The sequence below is a fragment of the Amblyomma mixtum genome, chromosome 3, assembly GCF_055824585.1.
Source record: "Amblyomma mixtum isolate Tamu chromosome 3, ASM5582458v1, whole genome shotgun sequence".
Lineage (NCBI taxonomy): Eukaryota > Metazoa > Arthropoda > Arachnida > Ixodida > Ixodidae > Amblyomma > Amblyomma mixtum.
In genome coordinates, this window is record NC_143014.1 from 128,099,739 (window position 1) to 128,126,786 (window position 27,048).

The following is a 27,048-nucleotide window of genomic DNA, read 5'->3' on the forward strand; positions in this document are numbered from 1 at the left end:
CTCTAGAGTCACGACAGAGACATGACTCGGTAACGTATTCCAACAGCACTTCTCAATAGCACACCCCTCGTCCACATCGTAGACACACTTGAATGTCGCTGTCATACATGTTGCACATTGGCATAAAAGGTCCGCAGTTCTCTTTTGATATGTACTGCTTTATATTGTACTGAACCGTCTTCATGAATTGTTTTTGAAAAGGAATAATGAAACATTGGAGTCTGTATGCAGACACTTTTGTTTTCCTTTCCGTCTTTCTTGGTCATAATTTGGTGGCCTGAATATTACTTTTGAAGCCAGGCAATTATGCTATCACACACATTTCTTAGATCGTTTTGTTTTTATTTTCGTAATCGCGAAGAATTCCGTCTCTTTGCGTGTTCGATTTAATGCTCACTACGGTCGTGTTATGGGGCGAATAGTCTCTCAGGCTATTCGTGTTGAAATTCTTTTCTCAGCTCTTTCTTTCGTAAGAAAACAAAATAAACACCTCAGTAAAATTAGGCGTTGTGGCAATAAGAAAGCCGCATAAGTGCTTTAGTGAGATCTTGGTGAGAAAGAAAGTCTGATACCATCCGCTGCTCTCAACACCAGATCACTAGACAGGCGTATCTTGTCCCGGTGATCAAGCGCGATCACATTGAAGTTCCGCAGGATTGTGGCGATGATAATCTTCAGCTCCATTGCCGCAAACCTCTGACCTGCATAGAAAGCCAGAGAGGTGTCCATAAGAACGCAAGTAAGAGTGCACGAAAAACAGATTTCTCGAACGCGAATCATTAGCCTCGATTGCCGAATCGAATAGTAAAGTGGAAATACCGCTATTAAGAAAAGCACTTCGATTTTTGCATGTTTAAAAATTTACCCTCTTCAAGACTTAACCAGTAAGCCTCAACACAAAAGACATGGTTTGGATCAGTAAGATAACAGGTTCAAGCATACCTTTTCTTCACGAAAACTCTATGAACACCTTGCTTTCCCCAGAAGAAGACAAGTTCTCTTGTCGAAACGTTGTCTAAGCATCCTGAAGCTGCCCACTTCCTAGTTCACTGAGTTTTCTAAATCGCAAGCATCCTGGCTACAGTCTTGTAGAACAGCGCCAAAACTACGTGAAAACACAGGAGACAACGATTCGCAGTCGCTGTGTCCTGACGCAGCGAATAATTATGTTCGGACAATTCAGAAATCCTACCTTTCCATGAAAAAAATGCATAAAACATACTATCATGTAAACATTATTTTACATAAAGACTACTCTTCAACTGCCATGCCTATACACCTCGGTGCAAGCAGCCATCACGTTGCTGTGTCGCTGTCGGCGATGCTACCCATAGTCTTGCCCGTGAAGAATTTAACGAATGCGTGTGAAGCGCGAGCATTCGTTGTCTCGACTATACGTGTTCGTTCGAGTACTCAAAATCCACATGAGACAGCTTTTGAATCGAATACGCATGCTCAATGTGGAGCATTCGATGCTTACTCCAAAAAGTTTCAATTTTCGCACACGCTTAAACATAAGACGCATGTAAGTACGTTGTTAAACACCAGCATTTGCCATTCAGGTTAATCTATGCTGAACCCTGTGGCTTCAGTGTTAGCGTGCAATGACGATATACGTATTTAAAAGAAAAATTGGAGATTTTATCCATGTTCGAGTTGCTTCTATTTGAATTTTGTACCTGCACTTTGAAGAAGGAAATTAAATTTTTAAGCTCAGTCACAAGTATGCACTTAAATTACTGTTGCAAGACGCTCACTTTGATGTCTTCTAAATAAGTCATCACAGAAATGTCCAAGCAAATAAAGATTTTTTCAGCCTGCAGAACTTCAGGAATGTAAGAACGAGAATGTGCGTCCGCAGCTAAGACAAGCTGCAACTAGCACGCGTCCCGTCTGTTTCTCTGCCTCTGTCCGCTGTTTTATCCGCGCTAGTTAACATGTCGCAGCCAGTGCCCCAGCACCAACTAGCCCAACGTTCTTGCTTAATCAATCTTAGGCATAACAATCAGCAGGAAGCACGCAAGAAGGCAAATCATTTTCGGCACTATTCATTTTAAATGGCGACGCACATTCCGGGATTTTCGGTTTGGGTTGCAATTTTTGTCGACGTGGCATAGGCACGTATAGAAGCGTCCTCCCACGGCTTGCACTCGCGACTACAGTAAACCACATCCTGAAAAGAAGAGAATGAAGTGGCTTGGAGCGTGTTCAAACATAACGGGAATACTAGGGCAAAAGTTTACAGAAAACAGCACAGTAATCCTGTATTTACCTCACTTCGACGGTACACGCAGTCGTCAGCAATAACTACTGCATTTTATCTAACGGATTTTACCATGATAATGGTTTCAATCTCGTGAATTCCGGAGACTACAGCAAATGCTCGGACTGCAGGAGCCCTGAAAGCAATCTTCTGACTCCGTTTGCTGATGTCACCGAAATGTATTCAGCTTTACTGCGCAGAGCCTTCCTGGTTTCCAACTACAAGCGCACAGAGGAAACAACACGCAAGCGCTTCGGGCTCCCCTTCATTTCAGAAATGTCGGGAACTAACAATTCTGAAGAAACGCTTAATTGTTTTCGTAATAAAATGAGCAAATTAAACAACTTATATACGGCTAAGACAGATAAACCTGCGCGCGCTTAGTCATGGATGTGAAAACAACGAACGTCGTCCTTCTTTCATCTACTCCATTGTGTTCATTGCGCCGGCTAGCCAAATTATGTAGGAACAATTAGCCCAAGAGCACGAGTTGTACCGATGTAGCTGCATTGTCGCTGAAGTTTTGAGCGTTTTTGTAGCGTGGTTAATTTTTGCACTGAGTGACCTTCCTTCTCGCCTTCTGAATTTCTGACAGCTGACACTTCACTCTGCTTTCTCAGTATGTTGGCAAATGCCCTTCGTGCGTTGTTGCGAGAATGCGACAATCTTTCACGAACACAGAAAAACATTCCCATTTCTACGCATGTATCTTAAGTCATAGACCGAGCATGACAGGGCTGAGGTGACTGGCTAGTCCTAAGGCTGAACTGTGCGCTAAGTTTCCTGACCCCGAACGCCTGCTCTGCACAAACATTCGAGTTATCAGCTGACTTTAAGGCCCTTATCCGCACAAGCACGTCCAGCAAAGAATGAAAAAGCACTTCTATCGCTCAAGTATCCTGAACACCTAGGCCGGTTACAGGGCTGCTAAGTAAAGTGCCTCGGATGGCGACCTGACTTATCGGTACGTGCTTTTATCAAGAGTTATTTTCGTCTAGCGTGCATAAAAGAACAATCAGCTAGCCGTGGCGCCGAAACGAGACCTCTTAGCATGGCAAAAAATAAGTACCGTCTTTGCTAAACGTAACCAGGCAGCATGGTTTGCTTCTTAGTGTAGTGGACCACTTAAGTTACCCATCAAGCTCTAAATCACTGCAAGGCAAGAACCCCTGTCCTCACCTTTCAGGACATTTTATTCTTCAGGGGTGCCATTAGCGCTAAACTGTGAGGCTGATAAAATATAGACTGGTTACTTTTGTAAAAAGACTGTACCAAGTACAGTCATTCTCCCCCGAAGCATACCTGAACCTACCATATTTGCTCGCGCAGTGAACGCGCTCACGTAATGAACGCACCCCCTACTTAGACTGTCGAAAAGTGCAATTTTTTTTCTCAATCGGGTAATGAACGCATACTCTTCGCTTCGTGTGCAGTTCGTAATGATGATTGTGGACACCTGCAGGCTCCCATCTTTTGACGCTGAAACAGTGCAGTGCTACAAAGCACCATCTGTCAGATGTCAAGACAACTACACCACACCCGACGGGACGAACAGACAATGTTCTGCCAGTAATCTGAGAACCAATAGAAGCCACGCCTGGTCACAGAGCCTTTCTCTATTTGATCCGCCATATCAATGATTGCAGCGACTTATTGCAGTTCGGCTTCATGCTCAATTCTGAGTTGTGCTAGATTAAACTCTAGTTCTGCTCCTTCGGACAGCTTTATAGAACACTACACCAGTTATACGTGCGCGTTTAAAATAAAGGTTCTTGATTGTGCTCTCGGGTGCAGAAGCCGTGCTGAAGAGTGCGTATTGCTTTATGTAGAATGCGAATCGTACCGCATAAAGTATTTAACCAGCACGGTATTTGACGCATTTTCTCCGCTTGAAATTTTTTTCTGAATATTTTATCCACGTACAGAACGCACCCCTGGAACGCACAGAATGCACCACGTCTTGTGGCCCACTGCGGAGTGTAATGATCGCAGTTTGGGTTTTACTCGGCTGAAAGCCATGCTATATTTGTCAGACACGCGTAAAAAATCTTGGCAAACCCTGTTGTCTAAACGCATGGCGGGAATTACTCAAAAATACAACCAGCAGCGGTGTTTGCAGTTACTGTCGCTGCTTGCCTGTGATTAAGAGTAAGTAAAGGAAGTAAATTGCTGTTAGTGTCGCGCAGCGATCAGACATGCATATTTTTTGCTTTTGGTGATTACCGATGCAATTTCTTGAGCCCGCAGAGAACGGAATGAAGGCGTAAGGATGACGACTGCTGCAGTTTTCTGGCAAGAAACGGCTGGGGTCGAATCTCTCTGGGTTCGGATATACGTCTGGATCCCGGTGGAGCGCGTAAATGAAGACGTCTATTGTTGAGCCCTTAGGGATAGTGTAGTCACCTAGAACAGAAAGCACATATTAGTTAGTTATATTCTCTTCATGGGTAGTTTCTCAATAGTATACCAGGGAATGTTTTACATTAGGTGCACTGGAGCACTATTAGAGTAGGCAGCACAGTATAAGTAGTCCTTCAAAGATAATTACCTAGTTTGAAGTCTTCCACACTCTCACGGCCAGTAATAGGAACAGACGGGTACAACCGTTGGCATTCCTTTGCAAAGAGAAGATATCAGTGGTTGCAATATTACGAGCCCTTTAGTACCAGCAGAAACACTGGTAAAACAGGATTATACACCCTAGAATTAAGCATGAAAACACAAACCAGCATATATTGTAACACGGCACCCGATATTTATTCATTTGCATATACTGCAGACCATGCATATACATCGTCTAGGGAGGAGGGGAATCTGTGAGAAAATGTGAACCCCCACATTACAAGGATACGATAATATAAAAAGAACTTGCATACACATACGCAACAATTCTGGACAAAAGCATCTTTGAGCGGGAAACCATTTATAAACGCAATTGTTTCATATAATGTAAGATTTCACTATAACAATCAATATATCCGCCGATCACCCGACAACAGTCTTTTATTTCTATTTCTATTAACTTTTTTTCTACCAAAAGCGATCCCCATTGGTTTGCTATGGCAGTCTTAACTGTTCGATGCGATCCATGGAAACACTTTAGAAGAAAGATTTTGCTACATACGAGAAGAATTGACCGTCATCTTCAATATCTCCATACAAGAAATTTTCAAAAAATTTGTCCCAGAATGTGGGATATGAATGGAGATGAAGGGATAAAAGCAAAAGACGAATTTTATAACGAGCAATCCACAATGAACAACACAAGAACTGACGTTTCACAATATCGCTTGGTGTGGGAAAGTATGCGATTGCAGGGAATTCCATTCACTGAAAAAAACTAAAATTGCTTGCTCTCGCGATGAACAATATTCGATGCGCATTGTGCCTCGTTATTACGACCTCGTTAATATGGGCGACTTGGAAAAAGTGCAATTTTTCTGGGAACTAAAATTATCGAATGTATTTACGTCTCTTAAATATGGAAGCCTGCTGTCCGGCCAATGGACAGGGGTAAAGAGCCCGTCGGGCCCCATGTATTTTTTGTCACGTAATGTGGACAGCGATGAGAACTAAATTTCTACTGCCTCAACCAGATGTTCGATTTTCTGCAGTTTGAGAGCAGGACTAGCATGAATGCTGTGAAAAATATTGGTTTGGTTTATAGCGTTTAACGTCCCAAAGCGACTAAGGCTATGAGAGACGCCGTAGTGGAGGGCTCCGGAAATTTAGACCACCTGGGGTTCTTTAACGTGCACTGACATCGCACAGTACACGGGCCTCTAGAATTTCTCCTCCAAAGAAATTCAACCCCCGCAGCTGGGATCGAACCTGCGTCTTTCGGGTCAGCAGCCAAGCACCACTACCACTGAGCCACCGCGGCGGCGCTGTGAAAAAGAGCAAATGACTGACTGACGGCCCTTTTCTTTCGTGCTTTCCAGCTTTACAGAGCAAAGCTGCCGTGTCGGCGCCTGTCACCATTTGACAAATTACATGAATGGCTGTGACGAAATCTCGCTCAGCAGTTTGGGCTATATAGTAAGCCTATTGAACAGCTGTCAGACGACTCAGTCGTGGGATATGAACAGTCGTTGTAGAAGTCATAATTTTCTCATGAGACGCCGTCAAGCCTATCATACATACATCATTAGGCACGTGAAGATGAACAACTATATTTCAAGCACTATAAAGACTAGAATATTAGGCTTGGGCTCTCACAGCTGCGTCTAATTTGAACCTCACTTACTTATGCAAAAAAGCAGACCATAATTATAGCTTGTTTTTTATGAATGTTTTTTATTCTCAATCCGTTCATACGGATGACTCGCTTTATGAAGTTTTGCTCAGGAACCAAAATATCTATATTGATGGGACACGACTGTATATTCTAAAAATTTAATAGAACATTCTATTGCCAAACATTCGCATTGCCACACTTAGTAAGAAAATGCTGGCAAATGTATGCACAGAAACAGTATACTGTCACGTTGGAGTGACGGCAGTCCAGCGGTCAGGAAGACACCAACAAGACTTGCAAACGAAGCTCTTTATTTTGGCTGACTTGCGCCCTCAAAAGAACTGAATCACTCGGCGGCGGCGTAAGCAACAAACGTGCTCGTCAGTCGTCGAACTACGAATGCCCGCCGCTCGCGGCATCGCTCAATTTGAAGCCACCAAGTAAACTTCGAGATAACAGGTCAAGATCATCTACAGTAATCTAGAAAAACGTAGATGCAGCTCTTCATGGCTGTGATCAATCGAGATTACTCCGGTCGCTTCTCGCGTCACAAACAAAAATGATAACACCCCTTTCCTGCGGCCTTGAGCGCGAACGAACGGACACTAAAATGATACGTGGCAATACTGTTCCGGATGTTCACCCACAGAATTAGAAGGTAAAATTTTAGCAGTTGTTTAATGAGTGAGATAATTTTTGCGCACAATTTATGTGGCCGAAATATAAATTATACAGCTGAGGAAGTGTCAGTCTGACGATCTGAAAAAAAAAACTCAGCTTTCTTCTGCTTACCTTTATAACACAGTCAAGGTATTTCAGCTCCTTCAGGTTTTCAGATGTTATGTCATCATTTCCTGAGCAGTTTTCTAAAATCAAGTCTAGTTCTTCCTGAATTTTTCTTTGGTGATCCTGATGCAATCCGATCATATACAGAGACCAAGATATCGCTACCGATGTTGTATCGTGGCCCTGGCAGAAAATAAACCATCAGTAAAGCACTCTTCAATTGTGGGGAATACTTCTCTTACATTATCAATCTCAACCGCGGCTGCAAAGGAAATTCTGTGGCAATCTCTAACGGACTAACCACAGCACCACGCTGCGATTGCAGGAGACATTTAGAGCTTGGCATTCAGGCCTAAATTTGGTTTTAAAGGAGAATACGTACAACCCGTGCAGTGGAATTCTTTTTTCTGAACAATACAATCACAATCATTTGATAAATGAAACAATTTTCAGTAATAACTTCACATAATCCTGTGCAATTTTCACGTGACTCAAGAGCTTAGTTCTTGAACTTGCGCGAAATGAATACGGGCTTTCCCTTTTGCAGCGAAATCGTTTGCTTTTTTTTAGAGAGTCGATGCACTGCAAGGGCCGCGCACTTTGAAGCGCCCGTCATTTTGTTTCTTTCTTTGTGAATGCCAGACCATTCATGCAAAACAAGTCACGCCTACCAATACCCGACATGCTTGCACGTTTTCTATCCAAACGGAGACAAGTACCTCAAACATAAACGTGTCCACTTCTTCTCTGATGTCGTCATCGGTGAAAGAAGTGTCGTTTTCAATGCTGTAGCGAAGGAGAGTGTCAAGGAACGTCGACTGCCTCTTTCTATTGTAAACACTTTCTTCTTTCTCCTGCACAAGGTTGCCTTGATCTGAACTTTTCTTAAGTTCCTCCCTGCGCTTTTTAATCACCTGCAACATTTATACACAGTAACGAAGGCACATCAGTACCAAAAGGAGCAAAAAAGATACTCCGCATAACACAAGCATCTTAGAAACATCCACATAATAGATGGCTGCTAACTAGATTTCGTTTCTTACCTTCGCCGTGAAGTTGTGAACGATGTCTACGCATTTCTTGTACTCCTTCCCACATGCAGTGCGGAAATAAATGGCGTCGAGTAACAACCAGGGCGCCTGAATTCTAGCACAGATCTGACTGGACAAGCTGGAAAGGAAAGCACGCAGCCAGTTCTTCAATGATACAGTGGTTTTACTGTGCGGTCACGTGGCGAAGGTTTGTAGGCTGCCAGCGCAAGATCTTGGGGATGGTTCGTTTAGGCACCTTAAGAATCGTGAACACATACGGTGCAGTAATAAAAAAAAGGGATAGGATACCAGAAACTGCCTGAAGCGAACACGGATTCACCACGACGCTGACTTATTCTCAGTGCTGCTAAAATTTGAGTCTATTTCGTGTCTTGTTGAGGTTCGACACCAGTTCTCTCAAAATATCAGAACATTACGCGATGTGTCTAGCAGCGCTCATAAACGCTGAAGAATTGCGTGCCGGCGCAGCATGCTGAAGTCACTAACCTCGACACTTACTAATGAACAGCTCGAACGTAAGACCGACAGTACTCCTCCTCTTCCTCCAGGAAAACCCCCATGATGGTCTCTAGACAATAGGAAAAGCACAGGTAAGGGTCACGCTTTCTGCATTGGGTGCGCATGCTCAGACAGAGAACGTACCGAGTAGAATGCTCAGCGTGCACTCAGCCACTAGTGGCACAACGTTGATCCAAGGGTCCGTTAAGCGCTGCAGTATCTTCTCCACTAAACCACGAGCCCTTGCGTTCATTGGCTGAACGAAACACTCGAGAATGCGGAAGTGAAACGCAGGAGTCAGCAGGCGCCTCCTTGTCTTCCATTTTTCACCAGAACTGGAAGAGGGATGGAGTGCAAGTGCGAGGGCAATTTATAAGTAGCAGTTTTTAATTCTGTTACAATTACATTTTAATGCTTCGTTGATTCCCAACATTTTGCGCATTCATTCGCGTATACGCCCATGTACGCATGTGGTACTGTAAGTTAAAAAGAGGATGGTCTGCCGCAACAGTGCAAGAAAATAAGCTTTAGTGTGCGAGACCATTCCCTGTACGTATGGTCTAATAAAAATTATGCGCGCTGCCAAATGTTTCTAGTTAGACGCAAAAGTAGAGGACAATAATAAAGAGCTCAAACAAAGTTAATAATTGCTGTTGACGTCGAGGCTGGTAAAAGCAAGGGCAACAAAAAACGTAATTAGATGAACAGCAATCCTGCTTCATGCTCTTTGGGAAAGTTTCTGCGAGCACCAATTGTAATAGCGCCTACAAGATTTTCATGCTTAAAAGTTTAGGCCTCTAAAATAGTTATTTTTGAAAGGTTGTTCTCAAGGAACATTGAGTATAAAGAGAAGTTGGCCTGTATAGACAGGGTACCGTGTTCTAATCACGACGAGCCCGCTCTCACTTAAAGCAGAGCTTTTATAAACTAGATAGGACCAAAAACAGAATATAGGCGTCGCCATCACCAGCCGATTTATTAAACAAAATGCGTTCGTCGACACCGGTTTCCTTTTTTTTTTTTTGCATGGATTCCCTAGGTGACCCGGCACCGCCATTCACTCCAAAACGGTGGCAACGCTTGTCCCTCAGTAAGGACGTCGGGAGCTTCGATCGACTGGCTGTAAGTTTTAAATGCAATTTTCTCACAGACAAATCCGTCTTTTGCTGCCTGACAAACGGGAACACAGCCAGAAGGCGCCGGAGTATCAATTTTTACTGAGGGCAATAATTCCTCATTACTGTCCCTTCAACCCAAAAATTGAGACAGCACCTGCGGTAGTTCTGCTGAGGCATTTTTTTTCTATGCGTCTTTGCTATGGAAGCCGTTTTTGATCCTTTACATGTCAGTCTTTTTATTGCAGTTTTGATATCAGCGTCACAGACCTATCCCGCTGGCTTTCAGTGCACGACGTCTGATTAAAACAGCCACTGCAAGGCCAGACAAGAGCTTTTAAAACCACACATAATAGCTTGCTTCTGCGAACTACCTGAAATCAGCACATGCAGTTAACGCGTCGACGGAATTTGAGACAGAAAACAACACGGCTTGCATTTAAAAGTCGCCACCTTCAGGAAACGGTAGTGTAATCACTGTAATGCTAATAACACTACTTCCAAACCCAGGAAATCTGAACAAACGCTTCTAGTTTGCACGGCTGCCATCATAAACCACACGTGGCGCTGAACACTCAGTCACCCTGGTAATTTATAATTTTCGTTACGTCCCATTGATTTTCTCTGGCCGTCGCGAATAGTTGGTGCGACCACAGGAAGCATTTTATAGTTCAGATTTAGCAACGGAGAGGAAGTTGGCAATGATGATCGCTATGCTCACGCAGAATCATTGAGGACACTAGTTTTCTCAAATTTATAAGTTTAAAATATCCCCCTTGAGTTAGGGACTATTTGCTACATGCGGCCGACAGATCGCGCTAGTTTCTGAATGTTCAAGAAAGCTGGGGATGTCTCTTGCTTCTCCAGTAGGATGAACATTTCTCCAATCTGAATGTGTACGTCATAGCAAAAAAAAAACGCAAAAGATTCTCTATTTCATATGCAGTGCATTACCTTGTGAGAAGACCAGTGCCTAACCATGAATGCAAGACTTCATAGTCAATAGATTTTTCCATCGTGCTTTTACTGTTGAGCACTATCTGAAGAGACAAACAGAAAATAAAAGAACAAAAATGCGACAGTCAAATCATTGCGTACACAAACTATATTCAGAGTTTTCCTCAGATTCATCGCAGCCCGGCTGCTGACGTCAACTATATGTATTTTTATCGCGTTAACGACGTCCACTAAACTCCCCCTCATTTGCTTTCGCCTAATGGTAAGCCGGAACGTCAATGCCGCTCCGGCTGTTGCTCATTAAAACAGTCCTTCGACGTATTATAGGCCGCAAAAGTTAACGGGATGCGAATTCCCAGAAAAAAAAATACAACTTCAGGGGGAACTTCAGGAGATTAAGGTTCCCCAGGGTATGACGCGATAGCGTTAATGAGTTCATGCCCGTAAATGCGGAATTGGCCTTTCTTTTTTTTTGCATTCATAGATCTCGGGAAGTCGTCATATGCCACTCCCGGCGCAGTGGTGCAGCGGTTAAGCGATCAGACACTGCCTAGCAGGTTGCTGTTTCAATCACAGCCACCGGTAGGGCTTGTGAGACCCAGGTTGCTCTTTCCAAGCAACCTGTCCCGACCATTAATTTGTTTAACTGCCACCTGCCACAATGCACAAGTCTTAATGACGTCATAAGGTCATGTGACCTCTTTGGCAGGCGCCACATTCCATCTGCGTGCTTCGACCTTTCCGAAAGGCTGCGAGGCTTCAAACGGTCGCCAACGCCACGCCGGATAATGTTTTTCCGACGCGGGGGTACTAACGCTTACGCGTTAAATATCGTTGCCCAGCCTCGCGACCCAGCCGCCTCGTAATGTTACTAGTTGATCGAGCATGCCCGCTCCGTCACACCTTCAGACTTTTCAGGCGATTTACTAAAGTGACTGCTTCGTAATAATTTTTTTTTTTCCGGACACCCTCATCCTGTATTATGGCCGATAGTAGGCTTGTTGACTGCCACTTATGCTAGTCAACGGCACGTCCTAAACTCTGTTCATCGTTTCAACTCTTTCTGAAAACTGCCGGAAATTTCGCAGATGCTTTAAAGAGCATGAAAAGAGAAAATCTAAAACTCTCCCTGTCTCTCAGCGCCCAAAAAAGCATCTGCTGTCTATGAGGCCGCAGTCCTCCGGCATCATGGCAGTACTCTTTGCGCGAAATTAAAGACGCCGGTAAAGGCAAACCAAAAAGGAAAAGTTCCCAGTTGTTTGAAAAACGTGAGAGAAACTAGGAGCTAATGATTTTTTTAACATATGACGTCTCAGGAATGTGGCGGTTAGACGCACACGGTTATTCTTGAACTTACATCCGTCACCACGGCACACCCATTCGTGAGCTGAACGCCAATCCACAGCCCCGGACTTGTCCACTCTGCCCAACCAACATACAATGACTTGGTCACCACGAACTCTACGTTAGCACATCTCGGGCGAATCACTTTTATATCTCATGGGCGGGCACTAGACCGACGTCATTAAATATAAAGTCGTCCCTTGTCTTCTCTCGTGGTTTCGTTTAGCCAAAAACTTCTACGACCAAGTGCTATACCAAAAACAACGCTGCCAAAGTAAACTCGAGCCTGAAGGGACGCATGGCCTTCACAGTGAGTGGTATCGACAATGCGCCACCTGCGGTTGTGAGGTCTAGGTGAGCCTGGAAGTTAGTGCAGTCTTGAATGCAAGGGTGTGGGTTAGACACAGCTGGGTTGTGTTGTGTTGTGCTTTAAGCCGCATAGGCAACTAAGGCCATCATGCGCCAAGCTCAAGGTATTGCAAAAGTTTTCTGCAGAATTTTATAGAAAATGTTAAAATCATACGTGGTGTAGAGAGCCTGGAGCATCAGCTGTGCCACTACGACCACTACCGCTACTTGTTCCTTAACTAAGCCACTATCATCACTAGAAATCACTATACCCTGCCACTGAAGTGTCCCTACCAGTTGCTATCAGCTGTGTGTCATTAGAGCCGATGTTTTATTAAAGCCGATGTTTCTTTATAGCTAGCGTTTCGTTCTAGCTAACGTTTCGTTATAGCTAGCGTTTCTTTATAACTAGCTTTTCGTTATAGCTAGCTTTTCGTTATAGCTAGCTTTTCGTTATAGCTAGCGTTTCGTTATAGCTAGCGTTTCGTTACAGTTATCGTTTCGCTGTGGCCAGCGCTTCGCTCCTCCAAGCGCTTCGCTGCTGCAAGCGTTTCGCTACAGCAAGCGTTTCGCTCTAACCGGTCTCCCGCTCTAACCGGTCTCCCGCTCTAACCGGTCTCTCGCTCTAACCGGTCTCCCGCTCTAACCGGTCTCCCGCTCTAACCGGTCTCCCGCTCTAACCGGTCTCCCGCTCTAACCGGTCTTAAGCTGCAGCCGGTGTATCGGTCTAATAAGGTTTTGCAGCAGGTAGCAGGCGGAGATGGATGTTCGGGAAACAGTCACTATTGCACGCATACCTGCAGCTGTCTGAGAAGTTCGTCTTTTCCTCTACCGGTTCCTTATTACTCTCCCCATTTAGTTAACTCCAGCTGTGGTAACTATGCAAAACGTGTCACACTAATAGGTCGCGGCGAGTCCTCATACCACTAGCAGCGCTGGGGGGCAGCTGTTAAGCGATTCGCCACTGAACCCACAGGTGGCTATTTGAAACACAGCCACCGACGTGGCCCGCGAGCCTCGATTTTGCAGTTCTTCAGGAGGCTGCTTTGCATGTGAGCCTGCTGCTGTCAGTCATTTTCTTAGTAATTTTCACTTCTGCTGAGTAATTCTTAGTCCGGCCTCTCGATCCCACCTCATCCCTACCAGTGGATATGGGAACGGTTGGTCGGTGATCGGTAGAGAGAGGGAAATCTCCCTTGCTACGGTTAGCAGGTGGAGGCTTCACACCTACACCGACGCAGGACGCCGTCTTCCGGCGTCCGTCATGGTCCTCCTAATGCTCTCGTATTAAAACATGGCCTCGGCTAACTGCAGGAGAAGACATGGGGTTCGCAGGAAACATTCGACAACCAAAAGCCTAGGAAAAGAAAACGGAAAACGCCTATACAGTCTTGATGCCCCGGAAGAACTCCAACTTCGGCTTGTAGCCAGGAGCATGAGACGGCGCCAAGGTCAGTCGAACTCAGTGCCTGTAGGGTGCGCGGTATTCCTTTGGTTGCGGCTTGAAAAAGCTGCACACATTCGCGGTTGCTTGTATCAAGATATAGAAGAATGTGGTTGGTAGTTACTGGGAGTTAAAAGGTCGCATATGGGCACCGCGCTTACTGCATGCTTGTGGACTACTTTGTCAGATTGTGTTGGACACGGGCGCTGAAAACCAGGTAATCAGTTGAATGCTCCTCTTTCATATAAGTTTCGCTTCGTTTTTTGGGGGGTGATTTAAAGCCCTAAAGCGATTCAGGCCACGAGGGACGCCGTAGTGGAGAGCTTCGAAAAATTTCGACCACCTGGGGCTCTTTAACGTGCACTGACATCGCACAGCACACGGGCCTCTAGCATTTCATTTCCCTTGAATTGCGACCGCCGCTGCCAAGATCGAACCCGCGACTTTCGGGTCAGCAGCCAGCACCATAACCATTCAGCCACCGCGGCGGCAGGTTTCATGTTAGAACGAAAGGACGAATAGAAAGACCAGTAACGCTACAGGAGCGTTCCTGCGGTGCGAAAATGCTACTTTTTCATTTCACGTTTCAACGGCGGTTAAAGAACAGTCTACTGAAATGTGCCAGCCAAACTTCGGCGTATGTACAGCAAGCCATCTACATTTATCTTACGCAATACTAAAGGTGTCTGATCGTTTTTATTTTCCCATAGATATTCTAACGTTGCTGGAATGCAGTTGTTCGACCTACTGTCACTGAAAAAAATCTTTACAGACCATTTTTTAGAAAAATTTCCCAGCCGACCTAGTTCGCTTGCGGCTCCCGTGCCTGCTTTAGTGTTGTCCGAGTCTGCGTTTCCACATGTTAAAATTTTCAGAACATTTTATAACGTACTCCCTGCAAAATGCACAGCTCCCAGCTGAATCTGAATACTCATAATTTCAACAAAACGGCCGCTATGGAACCATGGTGAAAAAAAATTGCCACATACCTCAAGGTAGTCTGCTCTGAATACTGCCACTGTTGGGTGCGGTCCAATATAAAAGCGAAACAGACCATGCTTGCGGAATAGCTGGTAGTATGCCATCCGCACCTCCAGCATGGCTGCAAGTTGCAAGAGAATAAAGGAATGTATGCTATATTTTACCACAAGTTTCAGTCGCCTAACACCCCAAGAGCAAAGCTAATGTTGTAGCAGTGTTGCTTACGAACACTTTAACAACGAAATAAGCGCGAATGTCCGAAATAGCGGTTCAAAATGGTGCTGCCATTGTGAAGCTTTGACAAGCCTTATCGAAAGCATGGGAGAAATAATTTGTTGCATTTAAGCTCATACAGATGGTACACGCCCTGAACGGAAATATAATCCAGGGCTCGAAGCCAATTTAATTAATGAAGGCACTCATGGCAACTTCGCAAAATGCCCAGAATACAGCCAAGCATTCAGCAGTCTGGCTTCGCGAAGGAGCCTAGCTAATAAACGATGCCCCTTTATTGAAGACTACTAAAATGGGTTCTTCGACTCAAACCATTTTAAAATCGCCCAAGAAGTAACGCACCTACCATTTCGGAGTTCTGAGACCAACACAGGTTAAAGATACCATTGTACCTTTAATTTAAAACATGAGCGCTCCTTTTTTGTACACGAACTTAAGCGTGCGACTAAGTCGAAGCAACAGTGAGAGAAAAGATGAACTTACAAACCATATATAGGACAAGTCTCCAGCTTCCTGTGCGAAACTGCTTAAAGTTTGAAAGTGTTTCCTCATGCGGAATTCTACAGGCGGCTTTTTCTTTGTTTTTTTTTTCATTTCTCACAGCTACACAACATGCAGGAAAGCTTATGTAATTATATGCATGAAATTCCATGCGGTCTGTGGACCTTATAGCCCGAAAATGTTTCTTAACTAATAGCAGCTTCAGCTCATGGAGAAAAAAAAAAGCAATTGATTTTTCCTATGTTACCTTATGAGACAATCAAGCGGACTGAAACCTCAAACTTTACAATCTTTTGCTGCAAAGGGTACGAATAAACAAATTCTCTTTCCCGCCAAGTGGGATAAATCACCTTAATTAAAGCTATAGCAGGCTAGGACAGTTATCCAATTCCATAAGTTCAATGCCTTCTGAATAGAATAAAAGGAGAAACAAACATTTACCAGCGTCTTTCATAAAGTTTGCTGTGGTAATACATTAGGGCTCTCCAAAGAGTTGTGGAACGTGCGATGCAAGTGGCCTTCTTTTGTACACATACCAACGCCTGCATACCAACAGCCCCACCTCAAAAAAATTAGGCAGTAGGTTTGGTTTATGGTTTGGTTTATGGGGTTTGACGTCCCAAAGCGACTGAGGCTATGAGAGACGCCGTAGTGAAGGGCTCCGGAAATTTCGACCACCTGGGGTTCTTTAACGTGCACTGACATCGCACAGTACACGGGCCTCTAGAATTTCTCCTCCAAAGAAATTCCAGCCGCCGCGGCCAGGATCGAACCCGCGTCTTTCGGGTCAGCAGCCGAGCACCATAGCCACTGAGCCACCGCGGCGGCAAATTAGGCAGTAGCTTAGCTCTGGTTAAGCCTGGATATACAAGCGAAAAGCTGCAGTTGTGCTTGGTTTGACGTCATGGCTGTCGCAGTTGGCGCACAATGCACTGGGAGCACCACGATAACGGTGGAGGCGGTCGGCCGTCCACACACTGCCTGTGCGAAGGCGGAGGAGGAGTCGCGCGTGTAGTGAATACGGTGCTGTCTTAGAAGGTTGCTTTAGAGAGACGTAGTGTGGTGTCCATTCCTTTTGGGTGTACACCAAGATATGAGAGACAGCCATTTCCTTTCCTTAAAACCAATTTTCATTTCATTTCACTTTCCTTTAAGGCCATTACGGCGCGGTTCGGGTATCCACCGAGATATGAGGGAGATAGGCGTCATTTCCTTTCCTTGAAACCAATTTTCTTTTCATTTTCCTTCCCTTCGGTTCGGGAGTCCACCGAGATATGAGAGTTTCCTGGGGCACTGTTTTTATTTTATTTATTTTTTATTCCTGCCGCGTGTGACGTCACTCGGTTTCGCGCATGCGCAGATGTGGCAAATCTTGGCTCCGACAGCTCACGCGAAGCGCGGCTGTGGTGCGGGTAGTGAAGCTTTTCGCTTCAAAACCGTCCGAGCCGTCAATGACGGAAATCAGACAGTAAAACTCCCAGGGAACTTTTCGGCCCATCGACGGTTTTCCGCTTCATCACCTACTGCTTGTAGGAAAGTTTTCACATCGTTATAAATATCAGACCTGGGCAAGGCAACCGCATCTTGCGATGTACAAGAAGGAGGAATACCAGCAGATGTACTGGCTTCAGCAAACGTGGAGAGACCATGGAAGCGGAGGCAGCACTGGAGTCACTGTCAGCGCTATTTTATGGCGCGTGCCTGTAGTCGAGATATGCGCAGTGCAACCTCCTTAACATTCTGGCCTTCTCGCACAGGCATTTTGGTCGTACACGCCTTTTTCGACAGAGAAACTGCAAGGGACCGCGCTTCCTTTCCAGCGCGCACAAGCCGTTTAATGAGCCACTCTCTATCGCAAATGAATATCGCAGCCCCACTTTGCGCGTAGGTTCTGTATTCAATCTAAACCAACGCAGAGCTTCCACTCGACGGTGGATATTTCCACGTGACCATGCTGTAAGGCGAAAGCTATAGTTGTCGGTTTGTCGTGCCGAGCTGTGTATCCCGCAGAAATGGCGCCGCAGTTGCCAGTCAGCACACGACGACCGCGGATCGTTCAGCTCAGCCTGCGAGATGCTGCGCAGCGCCAGAATTTTTCGCCACACTGGCCGCTCACGAAATGCGCTTAGCCGGATTATTCGAGCAGTACCGGAGCCTACGCATAAAGTTATGACGCCGTAATGACTTGCGAGAGATATTCAGTTAGAAAACGGCTCGCGCACGCTGACTCGCGTGCCCAGACAGCCAGCTACTGCGAAAGGGTAGAGCAGTACCTTCCGGCTTTTCTTTCTAAAAAGCCATGTCCGTCTAAAAATGCATGGGCGAACAGGCGAGCATATTAGCAAGGGTGCAGTGAGCATATCTGGTATGGAGTGACTGCACAAGTTTTCAGAGTATCGCGATCCTCCTCCCCCCCCCTCCCCCCGCCACCGGATTTTGAAGCTTCATGGCTGTCCCTGCCTGAAATTTCCAGCACTGAAATCGCATCAGTGGTTCCCTGTGTATGTGCCTTCGCAACGTCGTTGAAGCGATGAAATAAACTCCACGTAGTTGGCAGCCAACTTCGAAGGTATCGTAAAAGAAAAAAAAACAAAAACCTGAGACGAAGAACTCGTTGAAGCAGTCCCTTGCCTATTCGTGCTGGTCTCAGAGAAAAACCCATGGGCTTCGGAAGTCCGCCACTCAATGGAAAGTCTGCTAATGCTCGTTTGGCAACAATGATCTGCAAAGGCCACATTTCTTCTCAGCTCGACAGCGGAGGGAAAAGGAACGAAGTATTCTAACCTGTCCAGCGGCTCTGATGTCGACAACAGGCACGTGCCGTCAGATAAAGCAGTTCTGCCTCCGTTCCGTAGTCTTCACTTTTGAACACCATATAGCCGGCCTATGTGAATCGGAGGCCATCGAATGTTACTAAAGCGAAATCAATAGATGGCTCATCGACACGAAAACCTGGCGTTGCCCAAAAAGTGGCGGGAATACAAAACTCGCCTCTGGTCGAAATGGTGTGACGTCATCAAAAGGCAGAAAATAGGAAATGTTAACTACCAATAATCAGTGCTAGTACTTGCAACTGTACAAACTACGAAGGAAAGAATGCAATATAGCAGAATTTGATTAAAAGAGAACTGAAATAGAATTCGAACAAAACTGACAGATTTGCAACGTTTTCGCGTTTCTCGCACATAGGTTTTTTAAGTGCCCGGTAATTTTAACTTTCCTTCCTTCTCTCCCCCCCTCCCCCGAAAAGATTTTGTAAAAACACTGCCTAGCTGCTCAGATGCCCGGAACATCTGCCACCGGGCAAAAGTTCCAAGCAACAAGTAAACGACTAAGCCTTGGTATCTGGCGTGCAGCCTTTCGTGCCTAACGAAGTAATGGAATGCGACACCCGACAGTGTGTGAAGGTTTCATTTTGTCGCTAAAAAACGCTACGCAAAGCCCCACCCTATAGCATGCAGTTAAGAAACGGCGATCATTCAGTCTTCACATGCTTTATGCTGGAGGGAGCATCATACGGAGACAAGAAAGAAGGCATACTGAGCAAGTGCAACGTCATAGCGGTCCACAGCCGTTGAGTCGTGCTCAGCTTTGCAGTTTTTTGCAACCTACACAAAACATGGTTCTACGCTGGGCTTTCAGCAATGTGCAAGTTTTTTTTTTTGCCCCATTGTGTCAATTATCGGAGGCGCTAAACAACATACTGCGCTTTGATCAACACGAAGCGCAGCATTCCTGAATGCGTGTGATAAGCCGCAGTAGCTTTAATTGAATGCGCCGAGTTTCAGCGCACACTTACTCCTGGTCTCGCCTACCGTCGCTTTTACCGGCGACATATAAAGCCCGCGAAAAGTGGAGCGAAGCAGTCTCGGAAGCACTCACACACATTGTACGGCGTTCGGTGCTTCACGGAACTGGCGTGCCTGTGCTGCTGCACGACCCACCGGAGCGGTATATCCTCGTTCGGGCCGGGAAAGCAGCGTAGCCACTTCCACGTAGCGCGCCTCGCAGCGTGAACTGCGCCGAGAACCGCGACAGACAGACAGGCAAGCGCCAAGGAGGAGCTGAGCGCAAGCCACACGACCACCTGCACTAGCAAGGCGAACATTGTACGCTCTCGAAGGGGACTGCAGCAGCAGCTCGCCGCCGCTCGCATGCCGACGGGAGCGAAACCACTCGCGCATGCGCGACGCGGGGCACCGTCCTTTGATTACCGCTTGACAGGCGGGAGTGCAAGTGGCACTATCTACGCTTGAGAGCGCGTGCCAGCGAGTTCCTTCGCATGCCGTGGGAAAAGTGCCAACACCTGGTAGATGTTTCTCCCGCAGACTGCTTCTCAGGCCGTAATATCAGCGGAGCTTTTAATGACCGGACATGTGATAATAAAAACGCGTTGTTTAACCTTGCGCTTTGTTCTGTTCAGCGCTGTGCGCAAGCTTTACCCTTATAATGATGGTTGCTGCCTATGAAGATCAGGATGTGTAGTTTCGCGATAAGCCGCTGCCACCATTTGCGAGTTTTCTGCTGTGCAGTTTTCAAAAGTTAAGTGAAAAGTTGTCGGCATATTTAATGGGGGAAACCTTGGTTCACCATTAGCTGGGAGATGTCCAGCCAGCAACGCGAAATGGGTGGTTTTTCTACGTATAATTTAATTCGCGTTGGAGAAGAAAACAAAAAATAATAGCGAGGAATTTGCGCCAGCTGTCTGCCATTTTGCAATGTTTGTGTTTATGTGAACGTACGTTTTATTTTTAAACTCAACCTAAAGTTATTCTTCCGTTCTATATTGTAACAGCATACTTTTCTAAATGTTTGTTCCTCGAACAATCATAACAATTTTTTTATTTATTTATTTTAACAAATCTGTGTTTGCACCTTTCCGCCTTCCTACCTCAAGTTGCAATAGGAGCAAAGTAAAATTACAAATTTGTAAAGTGTGATTAATAGTAGAACACGCTGTTCAAAGTATGTTTACCATATAGACGTGTGTTTTAAGCCGAAAGCCTTTTATTTTTCATCAGTGGCGTGGACAGGATGTGTCACGCTTTCATCAATCCATAGCCAATCGACAATCCAATTCAGAGCCATCCAACGTGCAACAAGCGAATCAATATTCCAATCCATAATTAAATATGCCAAACCATGTCCACAATCCAAACCATAATCCAAAGAGGCGCGAAATGTTATTGAAGGAAAATCAGAAAATAAAATCTTGGTCTAGGTGGGAATCGAACCCAGGCCTGCGGCGTCCTACACGGGTACGATTCCGCTGCGTTTTTTTTGTTTCATGAAAAAAAAAGGTTTCTTTTTTCCTTTCGTGGTATTTACTGCCGCAGGTTAAGTATGTACAGAAAGGGGATATTGTATACAGATTAGTTACAAAGCGCGAAGCTAGTGACGGCACTTGCACTAGCTAGACAGAAAACAACACAGCCAAAAGGGCGGCAAATATAGACACCTCATCAACAGCGGAAGCCAGTTCGGTCGAAAGTGCCTTTCATCATAAATGTCCCTGAGATGGAGCATCATTCGACTGTAATGGCTTCTGGTTGAAACAAGAGGTTCAGCGTTGCGGTCCAGCATGCGCGTTTTCCACAGGCTCTGAACTGGAATGAGGAAAAACATGTCATATGGTTCGTAATCAGGTTGAGTAGCCGCAAGGTAACGGGCATTGTAGGAATTTAAAACAGTCTTTCTTTAGCGCCCTCCGCAACACGTCCCAAAACAAAATCGCATCCTTGCAGTTAATAAAAAAAAGTGTTCAGTGATTTCAGCTGCACTACGCAGACAGCAGTTAACAGAAGGTACAAAAATATTCTTCCTATAAAGCCACGTGTTTAGAGGTAGAGCTTCGGTGTTTAATTTGAATAAAAACGTTTTGGTGCAAGGAGGAATCGGCATCTTGCACACTCACGTTAACACATCGTCACCCTTGAGGCCAAAGTACACAGACCGGTACGACGGCGGCGAATAGAGCATCGTTATCAAATCGCTGTACAGGCTCTTACCAGAAACAGAAGATAAGTACTCGTTAGAGAACCGAACTGTCAAGAACTCCACCGAAGCACAAACTACCTGCATAAAGCCCAGTGAAGAGGGGCGCCGAGTAAAATTTGAAGAAACCAATTAGTTTCGAAACAGGAATATGAAATCTGAAAAAATGCTCTAATAACCGGATGGGAAGAATCATGAAAAAAGAAAACACGGGCAGCTGTCTCACTTACAGGTGAACTAAGCCCAATCCTCCTGCAAAAACAGGCCTGAAAAGATTATCAAGTCGCATCGGCTAGAAATTGGATGCCCAAATTGGATGCACCACGACGGTTCGACGTTAGCAGCTGAATAAAGGCGCGTATAGTGAATGCAGAGTTGTCTTAGAAGCGTAAATGAGTAATTAAGAGCATATAAATTACAGATGCCGCAAATTACCGAGTACAGAAGAACGTTTCCGGTAGATTTATTTCTTGCTTTGCATGTCGTGGCGTCATCATGCAGGCACCCACTGTAAACTCTCGTCGCAATGTACGACGCTGGCCCAGCAGATGGTGCCATAATGCAAGCAGAAATGCTTTCGCATTGCCGCACGTAAGTTGTCTTAAGTGCCTCCTTAAATTTTAATTCGGAAACAAACGGACACTGGCGAAGCGATAATTGCAGGAGTGAAATTTTATGACTGTCACACATAGCACTGCCTCACAGAATTCGTCTTACTGGCAGAATTTTCTTGCGTTACTTAAAAAAGCTTTCAAAAGCAGCAGTCTGAGAGCGGGCTTAGTTCATCGTGATTTCTACGAATAGTTCACGCTTCCCCTTGTTGTTATATAGCGTATCTCATATCTCTCTGCTGTTTCCCAAGATAGTGCACCATGGACATTATCAGCTAGCCGAGCAAAAGCAAATGATAAGATGAGCTGGGTTCCCAGAAAACCGCTCGAGTGCGCTCAGAATGGCTTCCAACTGACAGGAGAAGGAAGAACAGTGAAAAGCCAGAAAACTGTGTCTAAAGTCCCAATTGCATATGTTTATTCTTTGTTCTAATAGTCAAGGAACGTAGTGGTGTATGAGAACTTAAGTGCAAAATAATAATTAGAGGCCATACTACAGACGGTATGCAACAGCTATTCTTGTCTTCTTTAGAGATATGTAATATATACAAGTGTCGGAAATTCTCACTATAATCACCAACATTTCACTAAACAAGCATCTTCGAACGCATGCAGGTATTATGAAAACAAAACCCGGAATGCGGCTATGGAAACCTTGTTATAAACTGTGTTTTGCCATTTTTTTTATTCTGTGCCTTTCATTGTGTTGATGACACAGAAGAATAATGAGCAGACGGGACAAGCGCTGCCTTCTGAACAATTTTTATTTTTCGTTAACGAGCTCTTGGGTGCTTCCGAAAGCAAGTAGCATAATGCTTTTTTGCCAAGGTGAGCTTCTGACGAATATATCAAATCGCAGCGCGGTATCAAAACTGCGAAAAGATGGGCGACGTTTCCTCACTAACGTTCCCAATTTAGTAATTACAAAAGGACCCTAAGTAAAAGTGTAATATTTATTTAAGCTATTTTAATCATGCAAATCGCCAAATTAATACCCCGAATTGGCGCTCGATCCTGCACCCTATTTGTCATTTTTAGCTACACGCCGCCACCATCCCGGTCCATTTACCCCGTACTTCACTCGAACTGACACATTTAAATTTTATTCTCTCTCGCGTACCATAGGAGAGTAGAATTCATCGGCCCAATGACTGAGAGCGCATGATGATTCTGCATGCTTTCTTTTTTAGTTGTTCATTTTGTCCCTTGGATCTCAAATATATACTTCTCTATTTGTTCTGCTTTTAGATCTGTAATATGATCTGCAGTATGAAAAAAAAATAAAAGTTTTACCTAATACAAGTGACCGCGATGTAGACACAGATGGCACAACTAAAAGGATCCCATTTTAAATTTCATTTTTCCTGAGCTTAATGTAGCGGAAAAAAAGAAAGCGCACACCATGTAGGCGCAAAGGAATGGATTGAATTTCTGCAGAACTTTTTGGTGTCCCTAGACATGGCGAAACGAACTAGAATGGCTTTCTATTTTGCTCAGTGCGGGTTGTTTTTTGTTAGTATTCCAAATTTCTCTCCTTTTAGAAGCTATTTTCACTTTTACATTTTGTTGTTGCGTGGTTCTATTTTTGTGTGAATATCCTTCTTCCTGCCCAAGGCTTAAAAGATGCTTTGGAAATTGTCACCCCAAAGTTGATAAAAAAAGAATGCAAAACCTAAATTTATGTGGCATAGATATTTTCTTCTAGTTGAGAAAAATTATTACTTTAATCACAAGGAAACATGGAGGACGCAAAAGAAAGCAAGAGAAATAACCAAGCCTAGGTGAGACCGAAAGCATAGCAAGAAACGCCGGGAGGTTGACCAGACATTGCCCGGTTGCCCGGATATTTCCCGGTTGGCAATATCCTTATTTGCATGCACGCACGAAAAAGTAGCTCTTGGACACTTGTTACAGAAATAGGAGACGGCAGGAAGAGTGCAACACTTCCAACTAAACACCCGATACGAAAATAGCATAGCATTGTGAGAATGCTCGAAATTTTCCAATAGCGCGTAGAATGTTGCCCTGTTGAACTGGGCTAGCGTGCTGAGTGAACTTAAAAAAAAAAAACTGAGCAACAATCTGAACTAAAAATACTTTATTAATCTCGAACTTTTTTTAATCTTAAAACAAACAGTCAGTTTCCAAATGCTGGATGATGACGCGGCGTGAAAGTGTCTTTTAAAAAGCTCGGAAAAACGGCTTCCGCTCCGTGTAGCATGCTGCCGCAAGTGGCGTACATCGTAGAGTTTAACGCACCGTGATGAGTTCCAGTCGTGCGCAAAACCAGACCTGTGGGCTTATCTTACTTGCTTTTACTTTGTGCTATCCTTTTACTCTTCGGCGCTATCAGTCAGTAAAAGCTTATTTTTCAACGCCCATGAGATCGGATTGTTGCTTTATCTCCCTTTGTCCTGATACAATTGGCGCTGCGCACCTGCTTTTACTGTTCATGCACGCCCCGTGGCAGCAAGAATGAATGCATTCCTTGTTTAGCCTTCGTACCGTTCTTTCGGATCGATAAACGTTTGCTCGACAACGCCACGACACGTGACGAGCCAATGGCGGGATAGAAAGTGTCAGAAAAATTTGCAACTGCTCTCGCCGCCGAGGGTAGGCTCCAGCACAAAATTCCTTTCAGGGCAGGCGTAACATATTCTCGGAAAGCGTCATAGATGCTGTCACCGCACTTTGTGAATCAGTCTCAGCCAGGTACAGCCTTTGTCAGAAGTTTAGAGCCCAGGGGGTTTGCTTCTGGGCCACACTGCTTTGCTCGTAATGCGCGTTCAGCGTCCCAAATCTTTTGAAGGTAAGAAGATTTTTCGCCCTGCTCCCTCCGATGCGTAGGACTTCCATGAGTGCTACAGAAGGGCCACAATAGTGCTTTGAAGCAAACACCCTGGGCTCTAAACTTTTGACAAAGGCTGTACATGGGGAGGCGTTAGACTGACTTTCTTCTGCAGCCTCTTCTTTCTCGCGTTTACGTGTGGTGTGCTTCTGCCGACCTGATAATGCTGCACTTGTTGGTCTTTGGGCTCCTCTCAGGTCTGGATTCACAATCGCGTAGCATTTTATATTTGAAGACGCTAGCTGTCTGTCCAATTATCAAGCGTCATCACCTGCCTATAGCCGTATTGCCTCTGATTGCTGACGTACAGTCGAGTACAAAAGTTCCGCACCGTGTTTACCATCAACAAAGCCGACAGCTCTGTTATTAGTCGCCGACTGACGACCACACTTGTGGAGGTGAAAGAACAGGATTTTGACTTTCACCTCCACAAGTGGCCTTTATCATCCGTCTATTATTAGAGCTATCGGATTCGTTTAAAGAACACGTGGGCCACATACTTTTCTTCGCGACTGTACGTACAGAACGGTCATGGAGAGCATTGAATAGGGAGCAAGACGAAGGGTGACCTGTGACAATGACAATGACTCATCCTCTTCCGCTGTGTGTCATTGCGGTAGACCCCGCAACCTATTCCTTTTCACAGTCACTGCAGCACCATGAAAACAGTGCCACCGGTCATCATTACAACCACTCATTATTTGCGTAATGTGGTTCATGTCTATAAATTACAGTTAAAAGTATCATACATGCCATTCAGCGTAATGGCCGAGTGCCTTTCAGTGTCCATAATTCAGGCTACTTGCGACGCACAAGCGGGGTTCTAATCCAGCTCGGAACATAGAGAGATTTTTATGTTACATATAAGTCAGCATTTTGGGCGGAAACTCGCTTTTTATTCGCTGTCAGTTTCGGTGTGAACTTTGCCTCGGTTTCCGGGCTATGTAAGACTTAGACTGCCGAGAATGGGAGCTGAAATAGTTTCATGCTACGAAACCTAGCCACCTCCGTTTCGTGCACGGTTTATCCAATTAACGTCAACGCCTGAACAGCATTTTACAGCGCATATTCATTAATAGGCGGGCATTGCGAGTGCGCCGTGTCACAGACCAGTTTGTTTTCTTACCTATGGCAACTTATCAATCTCATTTTGCCGCAGTGTGGTTCAACCAACCTGCTAATCTACTTCCAAATTTGCTCATCAATTAACTTTGAAAACAATCTCAGTTCTCCTCAGAGTTTTATTAGGCCTCTTGTCGGTTGGTTCCAACTTGGTAATCTTACTGGCACATTCTATTTTTATATAGTTGATCTCACTTAATTCACGCCAGACGCAGCAGTATGCTCTCACAAATTGTTCCATCATCGTATTGTTATTAAATGCTCTCTTAGAATATTCTTCCATCATTTAAAAGCAGTGTATGCAACCCACTTGCAAAATATTAAATTTGTAATAAATTCGGTTACTTCGCTATTCTAATCGTTTTTGTTTTGGCGGAAAAAGTGGCCTGCTGATATTGTATTCGGCTGTGAAAAATTACTATACGCACACTCATAGCAACATGGGCATAAGCTGCAGCCGCTCAAATGGACCTGACAGCTCTATAGAGGGCAACATGCTATATTGGGTGACATGGTAAGCTCCTTCGTATGAATCCCAACCATACACGCAGACGCAGTACAGTCTGGATCAAAACCCCAAGCAACATCTCGCAGGTTGCTGGCTACATCTGCAGGACCGTAATCTCCCGTGCTAATCTGTTCTTCCGTCGGAGCTGATGCGTTGTCCTTCGGCTACGTCTCCTCAATTAGTCAATAAAAACTTCGCTAGGTTT

At 44.9% G+C, this 27,048-nt stretch overlaps 1 protein-coding gene across 4 annotated transcripts; it reads right to left on the reverse strand.

Moving 5' to 3' along the window:
- Positions 1-222: 222 nt before the first annotated feature.
- LOC149351792 (cytochrome P450 4C1-like) lies at positions 223-19,940 on the reverse strand. Of its 4 annotated transcripts, none has more exons than XM_089581120.1 (11): positions 19,643-19,939; positions 15,034-15,146; positions 10,906-10,991; positions 8,981-9,171; positions 8,837-8,906; positions 8,330-8,456; positions 8,006-8,200; positions 7,293-7,469; positions 4,812-4,878; positions 4,487-4,666; positions 223-701 (listed from the first exon to the last, which is right to left on the reverse strand). In XM_089581120.1, exons 1-11 carry the CDS (start codon positions 19,914-19,916, stop codon positions 538-540), a joined length of 1,644 nt encoding a protein of 547 aa, XP_089437246.1. In that variant the 5' UTR covers positions 19,917-19,939; the 3' UTR covers positions 223-537. The 4 variants fall into 4 exon arrangements, with proteins under 4 accessions (XP_089437246.1, XP_089437248.1, XP_089437247.1 ...); XM_089581122.1 differs by lacking the exon at positions 19,643-19,939 and adding an exon at positions 16,202-16,350; XM_089581121.1 differs by lacking the exon at positions 15,034-15,146 and having other exon boundaries at positions 10,906-10,987; positions 19,643-19,940.
- Between the last annotated feature and the right edge of the window lie 7,108 nt (positions 19,941-27,048).